The 16,294-nt window shown below is 45.5% G+C and overlaps 1 protein-coding gene across 2 annotated transcripts in view; it reads left to right on the top strand.

Moving 5' to 3' along the window:
• The first annotated feature begins 5,814 nt into the window (after positions 1 to 5,814).
• The window catches only part of LOC111534901 (pregnancy-specific beta-1-glycoprotein 2-like), a 13,559-nt gene continuing 3,079 nt past the window's right edge, over positions 5,815 to 16,294 (top strand). Inside the window, exons 1-5 of one of the 2 annotated variants that reach the window (XM_023201387.1) lie at positions 5,815 to 5,878; positions 7,094 to 7,453; positions 13,053 to 13,331; positions 14,814 to 15,101; positions 15,489 to 15,743. In XM_023201387.1, the coding sequence (XP_023057155.1) occupies positions 5,815 to 5,878; positions 7,094 to 7,453; positions 13,053 to 13,331; positions 14,814 to 15,101; positions 15,489 to 15,743 (1,246 nt within the window). Of the gene's footprint in view, positions 5,879 to 7,093; positions 7,454 to 13,052; positions 13,332 to 13,719; positions 13,881 to 14,813; positions 15,102 to 15,488; positions 15,744 to 16,294 lie in introns of those variants that run through there. The other variant, XM_023201388.1, reaches the window with a different exon arrangement.

Raw genomic sequence — 16,294 nt, forward strand, 5'->3', positions numbered from 1 at the left:
TCTGGATCCTGGGAAGCTCCAGGAAAGGTGAGGGTGCCCTCTAGAGGATACCCTACTAAGGATCAGAAAGTGGCCAAGGAAGTTGAGAGATTACAGCAGGTCTTAAACTAAGGGCAAGTTCAAGTGGAGGGTGTTAAGGTTCAAGGAGCAAGCTGAGGTAAGAAAGTGGTAGAGACTGATGGAAGGAGAAGGTAAGAAGCTCCAGGAAAGTTAGAGGAGGCACATCAGGGCCCTCCACACCTCCTCAGCATAGAACTTTGTAGTGGTCATGCTGGTGGGGCTCTGTGAGCTCTAGAATGTTCAGCACTATCTGGGGACTCTACCTGCTCAAGGCCAGCAGGACTCCCTCTCCCAGCTCTGACAAAGAGCAATGTCTCCAGACTTTGCTGAATGCTTTTCTGAATGAAAAATTTGCCCCAGGCAGAAGCAATAATCTACACTAATCTAAAAAAGCCAATAACCACCAAAACCCATCACCTCTTGGTAAAATAATTACAAGTGTGAGACAGGTAAAATGGAGGTCTTTAATATCTATTGAAAGAACATTTACTTAATCAGCAATTTGATGTCCCAGAAGGCATGTTTAGAGGTGATGCCACATGGCTGCCTGTACCTCACAGCAGAAAGGGTATGGGTTTTCCAAGGGTCTGTAATGATGAACTGGAAAGGTCTGTAACTGTGAAAGGGAAAGACACCCACTGGGTTACTTTAAAAAGTGGGATGTAGGGAATTCTGTAGATATTGGGAGAAAAAAGTACACAAAGTAAACCCCAACACCATTCTGATTCTCTCACCATCTTAGGGCCATCTTGGTTATCTATGAATGGTAGCATAGGGATTTTTGTATATTTTCAAAATTGTACACTATTGGATCATTTTTAAAATAGGAATAAATCCCAAATTGGACCAAGTAACTGGACACTGCTGGAGTCTCACTTTTGTCCAGGAGACCTGACAACATCCTGCTCCCCCTGGCCTGGACACTGTCTGGCTCAGGGGCCTAAATGCTCTGTTATTATGGAGAAAGAAGATGTTTTGAACATTCTCATCATTCACCCATTCACCTCTCACACCCGTTGACCTCTCAAACCTCTTGCACACTCCTGAATTTCTTTCTTAATTGACTGAGCTCTATTTCTGTCCCTCATCCATTCCAACATGTGGTGGGTCCAGGTCGTGGCTTCTACCCATGATTTTGTTTAAAAAAAAAAAAAGAGACAGTCAAAATTACTTTCCCTGACACCTCCTTAAACTGACCTCCACCTGCAGCACCATGTTCATTACCAGCAGCATCTGGACATTTTTTCTGGTAGTCATATGGTTATCATCTCTCATTAGGAAATGTGACTCTCTCCACCCTGCATAAAGATTTCCCAGTAGAAATGAACACAGAGATACTGCCTGTGTGTTTGCAAAGGAAATGGTTTCTATAAGAACATATGAAAGCGGCAATTATAGAAAAGACCACATAAAATATATATCATGTAGATGATTCTCACAATTCCTTTAAGAGATACATTGAAAAACATCACATTAATAATTATTCTAGAAGAATAAAGCATGCATACTGTTTTCTTAAAAAAATTTTAATAAAGTGTTTCCTCCTATGTGCCCCGGCTGGGCCTCTGAACAAAATTCTCCATTTTCAGTGCAATGCCTGAGAGGATGACATGGACTTAGGCCTGATATGCAGCCATTCCTGTCTACCCTGATCCTGCTGCAGAACAGTATCAGCCCAGGGCCCAAATCTCCTGCTGAAGAGCTGAGTGAGAATATTGAATATTTAAAGCCTCTTACCTTTTTCCAGTCCACTGCAATGGGTACCAGTGCAGTCCATTTGCCCCTGAGGACATTCACCTGCTGGTCTTTGCCTTCCAAGAGCAGACCTCACTGGCTTCTCTGGGTCTCAGCTGCTTTCACTCTGCTGAGTGATGCACACAGCTAACCTGACAACATTGTGCCCCAAAGTAATGTTTTCTGTGCCCCTCATTATGGAGCTCACTGTCCCTCACCACATGGGCAAGTGCTTCCAGGGTCTCTCAATTCCTCAACACACATTTTAAAAGTACCTCAGCAAAGGAAGTGATGATAATTTACCTACTTTGATAAAATTCTTGAAAAGATCCCTAGACTGCAAAATTTCCATTGAAAGAAGACAGAAAATGCTTTCTAACTGCTAAACATTGGCCTCCTTGCTTTTCAAAAAAGTATCCTTGAAAGAGCCAAAATAATTTTGCCAAAATAAATTGCAGAACTTAAACTTTCTTATTTGAAATCTCACAAAACATTACAACTATTAAAAACAGAGGCTGCTGGCATAAGAATACAAATAGGGACCAACGGGATACAATTGAGAGTCCAGAAATAAACCCTCACCCTCTTAGTTCATTGCTCTTGCATAAGGGTGTCAAGATCATTTAATGGAGGAACAATCATCCTCTCAAATAATGGTGCGGAAACAACTAGGTAACCACACGTAAAACAATAAACTTAGAGAACTATACTTCCAACCATATCAAACAATTATCTAAAAATGGATCAGTGAGTTAATTATAAGATCTATAACCACAAAAATATCTTAGAAAAAGACATACAGTAAAACTTAACGACCTCAAATGTGCAATGAATTCTCAGGTATGACCCAAATGCATGAGAAAGAAAAAGGAAAAACAGATAAACTGGGCTAAAGAGGCAAGCCTTTTGTGCATCAAAGGATATTATCAAGAAAATAAAAAGACCAAACACAGAATGAGACATAATAGTTACAAATCACATAGACAACGGTTTCATGCCCAGAATATATAAAGAACTGCTACAACTCGACAGCAAAAAGACAAACCACCCAATTTATATAAATGGGCCAAAGGACTCAAATAGACTTTTCTTCAAATAAGATATGCAAATCATCAAGAGGGGCCTGAAAAGATACTCAGCATCATTAGTCATGAGGAAAATACAAAGTCAAAGCCAAAATGGGATCCCACACTACACCCACAAATATGGCTACCATTCTTTTAAAATGTTAAATAATAAGTGAAAGCATTATGTAGAATTTGGAATCCTCATGCACTGCTGGTGAGATTATAAAAAAGTACAGCCACCAGGAGAAACAGTTGTGCTGTTCCTCAAGAAGCTACTCATAGAATTCTCATATGGAATAGCATCCATTCCTAGGTATATACCCAAAGAATTGAATCCAGGGACTCAAACAGGTATTTACCTGGGATGTTGATTGCAGCATTACTCACAAAAGATAAAATATGAAAACAATCCAAGTGTTCATCAACACATGAATAAACAAATGTGGTGACACATACAATGGAATGTTAATCTGCCATAAAGAAGAATGAAGCTCTGACATCCGCTGGAACATGCAGGGACTTTGGAAACATTATGCTAAGTGACATATGTCAGAAACAAAATAACATATATCTATAATTCCACTTATATGAAACATCAAGAATAGGCAAATTCATAGAGATAGAATAGAGATGATCAAGATCTAGGGTGGAAAATACAGGGAGTTATTATTGTTTAAAAGTGACAGACTGGATTAAGAAAATGTGGCACATATACACCATGGAATACTATGCAGCCATAAAAAAGGATGAGTTTGCGTCCTTTGTAGGGACATGGATGCAGCTGGAAACCATCATTCTTAGCAAACTATCACAAGAAGAGAAAACCAAACACTGCATGTTCTCACTCATAGGTGGGAACTGAACAATGAGCTCACTTGGACTCGGGAAGGGGAACATCACACACTGGGGCCTATCATGGGGAGGGGGGAGGAGGGAGGGATTGCATTGGGGAGTTATACCTGATATAAATGATGAATTGATGGGTGCTGACGAGTTGATGGGTGCAGCACACCAACATGGCACATATATACATATGTAACAAACCTGCACGTTATGCACATGTACCCTAGAACTTAAAGTATAATAAAAAAAAAAAAAGATACAAAGTTTCAGTTAAAAATGATAAAATCTTCTCAGAAAAATAGTGGTGATGGTAACTGAACACTGTGTATGTGGTTAATTCCACTTGATTGCACATTTTAAATATAGCACATTATTCACAGAACTGTGAAAAATTGATTTCCATTATTTAATTCACCCAGGCTAAGGTGTTTGTTATGGCAGCTGAAGCCCATGAATACATCATCTGAACCAGTGTTTTCAATGAAACATATCACTCTTTCAATCAAGTTAGCTGGAAGCTCCCATCTGCAGAAGAACCAGAGGTCCCAAAACAAGAGCTCCAGCACGGGCTCAACCAGCACAGATCCCATAGGGCAGCCTCCATGTCAAGCCCTGGATGGCATGTGAGGCTACAGTGATAAAACCACAACGTGAAAGTGTAAGTGTTTTTACTACTTACAGACACTGGGGAGCACTCAGCACACCTGGAGACCACAGATACAGAGGTCAGTGAGCCCAGGCAGGGAGGAGAGAAGAGACTGGTAAGCTAATGGCTTTAGTAAGTTCAGGTGTTATCTGACAGATTTCCAGCAGGGAGTTTTAATGGATGTGTTTGAAGCAAGCAGCAAACACTGGGACCAGGAGATCATGCTGTGACTGACAAGTGGTCACTTTAAATGTGAGGGCAAATGTCAGAATTATCAGTTCAAAGAAAGCAGCTGGAGAGAGGGGAGTCCAGCACACCAAGCAAGAGAGATGCCTCTAAGATTTTATCTCTGGCCACCAACTGGACCCACTTGAACCAGATACAGTATTGAAAACTGCCATGGTGAACCAGGCCTGCCTCTGATGTGAGGAAAATAAACGTACACCTTAAAAAATGAATGCCAAGGTAACATGACACTATGAGCACTCATGACATTCATAGACACCAGCAGGGTGTGATACCGTGCCCTGGAGTCAGAATCCTGGCTTCTGGTCTCTGGGAATGAGAAAATGAAAATGACCTGTCACTGCTCCCCTGGCATTGATTCTCCTGCCCTGCTGAACACCAATGATGGTCAGGAAGAAATGAGAAACGCTGAGCCCCAGCTCAGTCACTAAACTCCAGGGAGCAATAGAGTGACTGACAACTGTCCTTTTGACCATGGGACTCACAGCCCCCATCGAGCAACCAGCACAGGCCTCTCCTCCCAAGAGGCATGTGAGATTCACCCTGCACTCCTCCAGGAAGGACAGTTTCCTCTGGGACACCCAGGTCCTGAATGTCCATCCTTGGAAGCTGCAGCCAAGCTAGACACAATTAGAGAAAGAAAGGGTCCCTGTCACCAGGCAACACACAGCTCACCCACAGCACAATGTGGTGTCCATGTGACAGGGACCTGGTGCAGCTCCAGCCTCCTGCACTGAAGGGGAGAGCCAGATGGGGATGAAAGAGGGCAAAGAGTATGAATGTGCACCTCAAACCAGAGCCATTGGGACAGCAGGATGCTGAGACCCAGGACTGTGCTTGCCCAACCTACAGGGTATGTGTGTGACTCTGTGTGTCTGTGTGGGTCTCTTGTGTGTGTGTTTGTGTTTCTGGACATAGTGTGGATTGAGGTTTGGTGACAGAATCACTGCTGAAAAGAAGAGGCCTCCACACTTCCCAGGGACCTGACACACAGACAAAGGAAAAAGAGAAGGAGGGACAAGGAGGCAGGACTGAGAGGGGAGGGAACAGAGAGGTGTCCTGGGCTCAGACTCCACCCATGAGCCTGAGAAGTGCTCCTGCACCAGGAAGAGGCTCAGCACAGAAGGAGGAAGGACAGCACAGCTGACAGCTATGCTACGAAAGATTCTGGATCCCAGGCTCATCTCCACAGAGGAGAACATGCAGGCAGCACAGGTCATGGGACCCCTCTCAGCACCTCCCTGCACACTGCACATCACCTGGAAGGAGCTCCTGCTCACAGGTGAGGAGAGAACTTCCTGGGAGAGGACAGGAGGAGGAAGCAGAATGATTGGATGGGGTTTCCTGGAGAGGATGCGGTTCTAAGAAATAAAAGAAGAAAGTACTTTGGGAGGCTGAGGTAGGTGGATCATGAGGTCAGGAGTTCAAGACCAGTCTGCTGAACACAGTGAAACCCCGTCTCTACTAAAAATACAAAAAATTAACCAGGTGTGGTGGTGTGCTCCTGTAATCCTAGCTACTCGGGAGGCTGAGGCAGGAGATTTGCATGAACCCAGGAGGCAGAGGTTGTAGTGAGCCAAAATCACGCCACTTCACGACAGACTAGGCGACAGTATGAGACTGTCAAAACAAAAAAGGAAAAGAAAAAAACAAAAACAGAAAAGAAGGCTCTGTTGGAGCCTGGATAGGGGAAAATACACCAGAGAGGGACAGGGGTCAAAACAGGAAAATCACATTGAACTGGAATTGGTAAGAGGTAAGAAAATCTCAAGTGTTCTGTTTTCCTGGTTAATCAACACTGGACACCACATTTTGAAAAATGATAATAACGATTATCAGATTTCACTTCAAATGAAAACATAAGCATTGCATGAAACACTGTCCTCAGCCAAAAACCTCAACAATTGGCGAAAGAAAAAAACACCCCAGGCATGGAGGGACCTGGGAACTCTCACATCTACAGGAGTCTACAGCCTGTCCCAGGCACTGGGGTGCAACCAAGATCATAAAAGTCCCTGTCCTCAGGGAGCTCACGCTGTCATGGGGAGGAAGACAGACATGCAAAGAGATCTAGAATGTGAGGTCAGGTGTTGACAAGAGCTCCGGAGGAAGCAGAGGAAGGACAGGTCAGAAAGAGAAGACCCAGGGTCTCTGAAGGAGGTGTCAGGAAAGAAGTCTAAGGATGCCCTGATGTGAGCAGGACCTAAGGGTAGTGTGGAGGGAGGTGTGAAGATCCCTGGGGAAGAGGATTCCAAACAGAAAAATGACAAGGTCAGAAGGGTTGAAGGAATGGGGGTCGTGCCGCTGGCCTTGACCCAGTAGGACAGTAGGACACAAGCACAAACACATACACACAAAAAAGGGGTGTGTGTGTGTTTCTGTGTGTGTGTGTGTCTTCAAGACTGATGATTGAAGAGATCTTCTCAGGACCCAGGACCCCATTTTTCACCCCCATAGATACGCCGCAATATTGACTGATGCTCTCTCCACCTCATAGCATCACTTTTAATCTTCTGGAACATGCCCACCACTGCCCAAGTCACGATTGAAGCCCAGCCAACCAAAGTTTCTGAGGGGAAGGATGTTCTGCTACTTGTCCACAACTTGCCCCAGAATCCTATTGGCTACATCTGGTACAAAGGGCAAATAATGGACATCCACCATTACATTACATCATATGTAATAGACGCTGAAACAATTATATCTGGGCCTGCATACAGTGGACGAGAAACAGTATATTCCAATGCATCCCTGCTGATCCAGAATGTCACCCAGAACGACACAGGATCCTACACCATACAAATCATGAAGCTAGGTGATAAGACTGAAGGACTAACTGGACATTTCACCTTATACCGTGAGTGATTCCACATGATCCCTGGGTGTTGGTGGTTGGGGGTCAGTTCTACTTTACACAAACAGGATTGTCAGGCCTAGAAAGTGCCTGTGTCCCTCTCTGCCTTATGTCGCATGTTGGAGTTTCGGCATTTAGTGCAGGACACACACAGAGGAGACAAACTACAACAGATCAGAATTCCTTTCCTGCCTCCAGACCCTGCAGACACTTGCTGCACAGGAAGGACAGTCTGAAGGGAGTGTGCTCAGCAAGAGGTGAATCTCAGCCAAGCACCTCATGCCCTCTTCATAAACTTGATCCTGAGAAAGACCCTGGAGAACTGAGTAGGGCTTTGCCTAAGAGGCCCCTTTAGATACTCTCAGAGAAGCTCAGCCCTAGAGGCCTCAACCCCAGACCACTGTCCCTAAATCCTTACTCCAGATAAAGCTGAGGAGGCTGTACCAAGGTTGGGTTGTGGCAGGGCTTACTGGGACCAAGGATTTACCAGCTGTCTGAGGACTGTGTCTCCTGGAGCTGCTCACCAGCCAGGGCTCAGCCCTCAGAGCCTCATCTGGGCAAGGACAGAGCTTTCTTCACCTGAGACTCAGAGTAGAGAGGACAGAAAGACAAGCTCTGTAGGCCATCAGCCAACTGCTTTGCGAGTCTAATGTCCCCAGAAGCAGAAACAAAAGAGAGAAAATATACCTGGCAGCAGGTTGTCCACAGGGATCTGACCTAAAAGTGCTTTCTCATGGAAGTGAATAATAATAATTGCTGTTTGTGTGAACACCTCCACTGCACCAAGCATTAGGTCAGGTGACTGTGAAGAATTTACAATTTATTCACAGATAGCATGAAAAGCCACAGTCCATTTGGCATTTAGCTTATTTGACTGAGAGAAAACTGAGACACAGGAAGGCACAGTCTCTGAACCAGAGTCACAAAAACACAAAAGGCAGATCAGGGTCACATGAGGTCTGTCTGCAGCCACAGGCCCAGCCTCTCCTCCACCAGAAGTGAGGGCTTATTGGGTTCCAAGGACCCCATAGACATTTATTGGCTGAAATCCTCTCTTCTTAGGCATCCAAACCTCAGAGGAGTGAGAGCAAATGCTCAGCTGATTAGTCTGCACTCCAGAACTAAATCACCTGCCTCAACTGTCAGAGTCAGTGCAAAAAATGTCCAGGCCTCCCACTCAGATCTTAACCCCTATCACTGAACCTGAAATCCTGTGTTCACTGGCATGACAGGATAGAAAAGAGGACCTTGTTTTCTTTCCCCACTCACACCCTGCACCAGCATGGTCCCAGTGAGAGACACACACTTAGGAGCTCTCACATAACAAGTGAAGGAATTGAATGAAGAAATGACTGATCCAAAACCTCTTTAGGGACTGGATCTTGGATGCAGAATCCTAGGAGGTCTAGCCACACCTGTCCCTTGTCCTTCAGAGGCTGACACCCATGTTTCATCCCCCACTACCTCTTGCCCCTAACGCCAACCCACCTCATGTAACTCTGAAGCCCTTTGGCCACTGGAGGGTTTTCTGGGCTCCCTGATCCTGGCCTGTGGAACTGGGGACACCAGGTCCCTGTTGTCTCTGAAGTCACTATAGGCCCCACTGTTCACTGCCATGCTGCCTCTGCCTCTCTCTGCTTCTCTGTGTCCCTCATCTTCCTCCATCTTCATTTTAACTGACAAGCCCTGTCCTGCACAGCTTCTTCCTCCACCCCTAAGCCTTCCACAGACACTCCCTCTAACTACGCTAATTGTTCTGTTCCCTTCCTGCTCACACTGTGGCCTGGCCCACCTCCTAGGAAATAGGAAAAGCACAAAAATCACCTGGAGTTTCCACTACTGCCAGGCTTCATCTCGAGCCAAAGTCCCCAGGTCACTAAGAGAATGAGCTTCCACTGTATCCCCATCCAGGGCTCTGCCCCTTTGTGAGGCTGATCTGTGGACAAGACCGTGGGACAGGGATAGGCAGCTCCTCCATCCACTCTTATAATTCCCAGACAAGTTCTTCTGGCCTCCTGCACAAACAGAACCAATTTATCCCGATGGTGATTTGCAGTAAAGAAAGATTTTAATGACTCCAAGTCTGCCAAACAGGAGGAAGGAGGTTTATTATCACTTAAATCAGACTCCCTAGTGGATCAGGGGTTAGAGATTTTCAAGGATAGTTTCAGGGGCACAGGACTAAAAAATGGGTACTGCTGATTGTTTGGGGATGGAATCATGCGGGCGGAGGGAAATGATCTGTTTGTGCTTGAATCTGACTCTAGGTGGGGACCACGTGACTGGCTGAGCCATTAGTCATGGGTATGTATGAGGTCAGCGGGTTTCCAGAATGCAAAGAATGAGAAACATCTCAAAAGACCAATCTCAGGTTCTACAATAATGATGTTATCTATAAGAGCAATTAAATACAAATTTTGTAAACTCTGGCCAAATGACATTTGAGCAGTAAGGGATTTTAGAAACTATGCCTACATTTTAGCAGAATTCAGTTCCCTCCTATAATCTTACTCTCATGGTCTTTCACCAGTTTTACAAAGGCAATCCCTGGGCAAAATAAGGGTATTAGTGTTATGGAGGAACTATTATCATTGTTTCTTCAAAGTTAATCCATAAACTACATTCCACACATGGTTAGCCTGGCCAATGTCCAGGAATGAGTGAGGACAGCCAGCCTGAGACTAGATGGCAGATGGAGTCAGCCATGCTAGTTTGCTGTCACTGTTGTAATCTTTGCACTGACTCACCAGGGTGTCAGAGGCTGGGCAGGCCTGCAGTCTCCAAAGCCCATGGGCTGATTTCATCCATTTCACTCGCGACTCCATCCTCAACTTACTATGGAGTTCACATTCTCCAGTCACTTCCTAGAGACTTCTGGTTTCCTGTTTCCATATAACAGGCTTGAAATTTGTCAGTCGGTTCTAACAGTAAGTAAACAGCTGAACAAACTCAAAAGTCAATAACTCATTAAAATCCCTCAGAAATGGCCGGCACAGTGGCCAACACCTGTAATCCCAGCACTTTGGGAAGCCGAGGCGGGTGGATCACAAGGTCAGGAGATGGAGACCATCCTGCTAAACACAGTGAAATGCCATCTCTACTAAAAATACAAACAAATTAGCCAGGCGTGGTGGCGGGTGCCTGTAGTCCTAGCTACGGAGGAGGCTGAGGCAGGAGAATGGCCTGAACCCGGGAGGCGGAGCTTGCAGTTAGCCAAGATCTTCCCACTGCACTCCAGAGTGGGCAACAGAGCGAGACTCCATCTCAGAAAAAAAAGAAAAACCTGCTGTTAGAGAAATGAAGAATGTTTTTGATGCCTACTGGTAGAAGGCACACAGCTGAGAAAAGAATCCCTAACTTGAGGATGTGTCAATAGAAACTTCCAAAACTGGAAAAGGAAAGTTCAAAAAGAGTGGGGGAAAAAATGGAACAATATATCCAACTTCATATTTAACATTTTGTATTGACAAGAGCAGTTTTTAAATTTTGTAGTTGTGGTACAACCTCCAAGGCTGTAACTTACACATAGTGGGAATACTGGTGGTTTCGGGGGCCTGTTGGAGGTGGCCAGGGGGTGCTATCGGATGGTTTTACAGCCTGTGCCACATACAATTGTTTCCTCCTGATGATGCCATTTTCATAAGTTGGGGTTCTTCGTGTGGGGGACACATGAGCCATTGGCGTCTCACTTAGACTCTTCCTAATTCACACAAACTTAACTCTAGTTGTATTTCCTGAGGTTAAGAGAAAATGAAGAAAGCATTTCACATACCTGTTTTGGGCTCCTCCTCATTTTTCCTAACACTGCACAGAAATTAGAAACAGTGATTTCTTACTATATTTACTAACATAACACATATCACTTCTTTTAATTCGGCATCATTCCTCCCTTTATGTAATTGACACACTGACCAGTTCTGTCCTTTTAACGGGACTCTCTCCACTTAAGGACTTGCTAATTTCAAATCACCTTTGGCATCTTTCTTTGAGCATAATGTGATCCTGCTGGAATTCACCCCACACTTAAACCTTAATTTGGTATCAAGAGAAATACTACTAATAGCAATTGATCTTAGATGTTTGGACCATCAGTAAAAATTTCCACTTATGACAACATTTTAATGTTTCCTTCAAATCTTTTATTGTTTTGTTACTAGAGTCAGAAGATAACATGAGGTCTAAACTCCTGACAATTTTTTATGGGAAAATTAGAGTATTATGAATTGAGCATCCCAAATCCAGAAATCCAAAATCTGAAATGCTCCAGAATCCAACACTTCTGACCACTGATGTGATGCTAAAAAAAGTGCTCACTGGAGCATTTTGGATTTTAAATTTTTCAGATTTGGGATGCTAACCCAGTACATCTACCATAAATATTCCAAAATAAATAAAAAAGTTAGAATCCGAAAATCTTGGTTTTAAGCTTTCTGCATAAGGAACACTTTGTCTGTATGAACTATAGGTATGAAGCTGTACAGGAGATCCCTAGAACCTCCTCATGATGCATAACTGAAACAGCACAGCCATGGAACAATGCCCTATTCCCCCGACCACAGGTCCTGGAAACTACTATTCTACTCTATAATTCACTCTGGAATCCGCTGAGATGAGGTACATAGAGTAGTCAAACTCATAGAATCAGAGAGTAGAATGTCTAATGAGAGAAAATATCTGCAAGACTTCTTCCCACATATTGCTCTAATGGCCACCAAACACATATGGTCCATGAGGGCCAGACTTCTGTCATCAGTTCATGTTCGCCCTTTCCACCAGTCATTTCTGCATTTGCAAACATCCACATATATTTCTAGAAAGATCCACATGGTCCTCACCTGCCCTCTACAGGGGGAAAGGAACATCATGGATCCAGAACAGGGAACATCGTCTTGGTCCAAAGCTATCAGCTCTTGCCTGTCCCCTTCACTCTTTGTAGGTTATTCCTTGGACTCTGCTCTATCTTTAGTGGTCACTGGCTCAAGTCACTCACTATGAGACAGCTGGGAAAACTGCCCCACCTTGTGGCTCCACTGCCTGATGACTGAACTGACTGACCTCCAGGCTTGACTCTGGTCTCCCCTGTGTTATTTCTGCTGAAGTACCCAGTCCCAGGCCAGGCTTCCCTGTATGCAAAGGGTTTAAAGACAATGGGAAGTTTCATCATCCATCTCTAAGATGCCCTTGGAAAGGGAAGCTGCAGAGAAAACATACCTTGGGGGCAAAGTAAGACTGAAACTAAGAAGATTGCAGTAGTGCATGCTCCAGGTGAGGACCGCAAGGTGGGCCAGGCAGGCATTTGGAGAGGGAGGGACTCAGAGAGGCACCAGGGGCTGTGACTGCTGGTCCCGTGTCTTTCCATGCCCCAATGCTGCTGCTCAATTCACACTTGAGAAAGTCTGTGCTTCTTCCACATACGGAAGGCAGCCTCACATTCTCTGAGCCCTCAGATTGCTATGCATCTGTCTTGTAACACACACATCTGCCATGGGCTTTTAAGGACTTGAGTGAGCTGAGAGGTGAGAAAGACCATCTCTGATTGAAAATACCTTTGGAGGAATCAAAGGTGCCACACAGGGCAATCTTCTCTCTGTTATCTGCACAGTGGATATTCCCAAGCCCTCCATCTCCAGCAGCAACTTAAACCCAAGGAAGGCCGTGGAGACTGTGATCTTATCCTGTGATCCTGACACTGAGGATGTAAGCTACCTGTGGTGGATAAATGGTCAGAGCCTCCCTATCAGTCGCAAGTTGCAGCTGTCTGAAAACAACAGGACCCTGGTTATATTTGGTGTCACAAAGGATACTGCAGGACCCTACGAATGTGAAATGAAGAACCCAGTGAGTTCCAGCCGCAGTGACCCAGTCACCCTGAATCTCCTCTGTGAGTATCTTCTGTTCCTCTGTGAGCCAGGCTGCCATCCCAAATATGCATGTCCAGAGGCCAGGCCTCTCAGTCCCTCTCAGGTCCAAGTACAGAGACCTTTAAACCTGGACATCAAAGCTGGCCATGATGACGAAGAGTAGGCTTATGCTTGATCAACAATGGGAGAGAAGAGGCTGCTCCTGTCATGGGAGACTCACAGGGTCCACAGGTTATGATGGGAGAAACAGGTGAATGCTTCAAGCTCCAGATCAGTGAACAAAACAGGGATTTGGCTGGGACTTCAGTGTTGTGACTTAGCTCACAGAGTCACTGTGGTCTTTCCACAGACCAGGATTTTCCCTTCCCTCTCACAACATCACCTGTGACTTTATTCTCTTTGCTCCAGATGGCCTGAATGTCCCCACCATTTCCTCTTCATACACCTATTACCATCCAGGGGAAGTACTCAAGCTCTCCTGCCTCACAGAATCTCACCCACTGGCAGAGCATTCTTGGCTGATTGATGGGAAGTTCCAGCAATCAGCACAAGTGTTCTTTATCCCTTAAATCACTAAAACATATAGAATGGTCTACATCTGTTTCATCCATAACTCAGCTACTGGTGGAACAAATCTCATAATTAAGAGGCTCATAGTTCCTGGTAAGTGGATCCATGGAGCATTGGCCATATGTTTTCCAGTGAAGTCTATCTGGCTATCAAGGAAGAGCCACCTGCTCTCTGCAGAGGGAGAAGGAAATAAAAAACCCAGGACAGGGAATATGTTTCTGCTCCAAAACCACCAGCTTTTGCCTGTCCCCTCACTCTTTCTAGATCATTGCTTGCACTATGCTCTATTTTTGGAGGTCACTGGCTCAAGTAAGTCATCATGAAACACCTGCAAGAAACTGCCCCACCTTGTACCTCCACTGCCTGAGGACTGAACTGACCTCCAGGTTTGACTCTGGTCTCCCGTGTCTTATTTCTGCTGAAACATACAGTCCAAGGCCAGGCTGTTCAGTATCTTAGGGTTTCAGGACAATGGGAAATGCCATTATTACTCATCTCCTGAATGTCCTTGGAAATGGAAGCTGCAGAGAAATCACATCTAGGGGGGCAAAGTAGGATGGAATTTGGAAGAGGCCCAGCAGTTGCACATTCCAGGTAAGGAACCCAATGTGAGCCAGCCAGTCAGCTGATTAGAAAGGGACTGGGAGGTGTACCAGGGCCGGTGACTCCCACTGACCTGTCTGTCCATGACCCAACACTGCTGATCAATTCACACTTGAGAAAGTCTGTGTTTCCCTAAGACAGAGCAGGTGGCCTCATAGTCTTTGAGTCCCTAGATCATCATACATCTGTCTTGTGACCCACGCACCAGCTATTGACTTTCAAGGACTCAGGTGGGCTGAGAGGTGGGAGATGCCAACTCTGATTGAAGGATGCCTGTGGAGGAATCAAAGGTGTCACACAGGACAAACTTCTCTCTGTTATCCACCCAGATGAGCTGCCCAAGCCCTACATCACCAGCAACAACTTCAACCCCATGGAGAATAGGAATGATGTATCCTTAACCTGTGTACCTAAGACTCAGGGCTACACCGACATGAGGAGGGTAAATGGTCAGAGCCTCCCGGTCAGTCCCAGGCTAAAGCAATCCGGTAAAAACAGGATCCTCATTCTAGCCACTGTCACAAGAAATGACACAGGACACTATGAATGTGAAATACGGGATCGAGTTGGTAGCATCTGCAGTGACCCAGTCACCCTGGATGTCCTTTTCATCTTTGGTTCCTCTGTAGACCAGGCCACCAGCAAAAATCCAAACGACCAGAGGCCAGGCATCTCAGTCTCTCTCAGGTCCAAGTACAGACACTTTTATTTCTGGACACCAGGGCTGGCCATGACTCCCTGCCCTGGGAAAACTTGGCTAGGCACAGTCTTAAGCAAGAATACAAAGGGAGGGGCTGCTCTTGTCGTGGGAGACTTGGGGTCTACAGCCTGTGATGGGAGAAACATGTGAATACCTCAGGCCTCGGCTCAGTGAAGACAGAAGGGGTTTGGCTGGGCCTTGAGGGTGTGTCTTAGCTCAGAGGGACACTGTGTCCCTTTGAGAGACCAGATGCATCCCCTTGCCTTGGACGACATCACCTGTGGCTTTATTCTCTTTACTCCAGATGGTCCAGACTTCCCCAGGATTTTCCCTTCATTCATCAATTACCGTTCAGGAGATAACCTCTACTTGTCCTGCTTCGCGAACTCTAACCCACCGGCAGAGTATTCTTGGACGATTAATGGGAAGTTTCTGCAATCAGGACAAAAGCTCTTTATCCCCAAAATTACTACAAAGCATAATGGGATCTATGGTTGCTCTGCTCGTAACTCAGCCACTGGCAGGGAATGTTCCACATTTAAGATGATCGTAGTCTCTGGTAAGTGGATCCCTGCATCATTGGCAATAGGGTTTTAGGTGGAGTCTATCTGGCTTTCAGAGAAGAGTCAGGAAATCATTTTTATTTCCAGCCTGTGTCCCACGGGCAGAAGCAAATCCTAAATTCTCCTCCTGAACTCTCCCAATTTGTCTCTACAGACTCTCTTCTCCTTGTTTTTCTGTTTTCTCATGGCTGACCTTGTGTCCAGTCTGAGAAGGGTAGGGAGGGGGCTTTGTCAGTCCTGAGCCCTATGTGGTGGAAGAGGCTTCATAGAGTGACAAGAAGGAGAGTCCTCAAGATCAAGTTGCTTCTCACTGTCTCCAACACACCCCTTTCTGCCACGTCTTTGTTTTCTTTTACTTACTCCATGTGCTACAAAGAACATCTGAGGCTTTGAAACAAGCTCACATTTATCCCCCAAATGAGAGGAGGAAGCCCCTTGGATGAGAGAGGAGCAGCTCAGATTGCTGCCTCCTCTGCTCCAGGCTTCTCCAGTGACTGGCTCTGCCTGACTCCACTGGGGTGGGTCCCACTGGGGTGGGGCCAGCATG

The sequence above is a fragment of the Piliocolobus tephrosceles genome, chromosome 21, assembly GCF_002776525.5.
Source record: "Piliocolobus tephrosceles isolate RC106 chromosome 21, ASM277652v3, whole genome shotgun sequence".
Taxonomy (NCBI): domain Eukaryota; kingdom Metazoa; phylum Chordata; class Mammalia; order Primates; family Cercopithecidae; genus Piliocolobus; species Piliocolobus tephrosceles.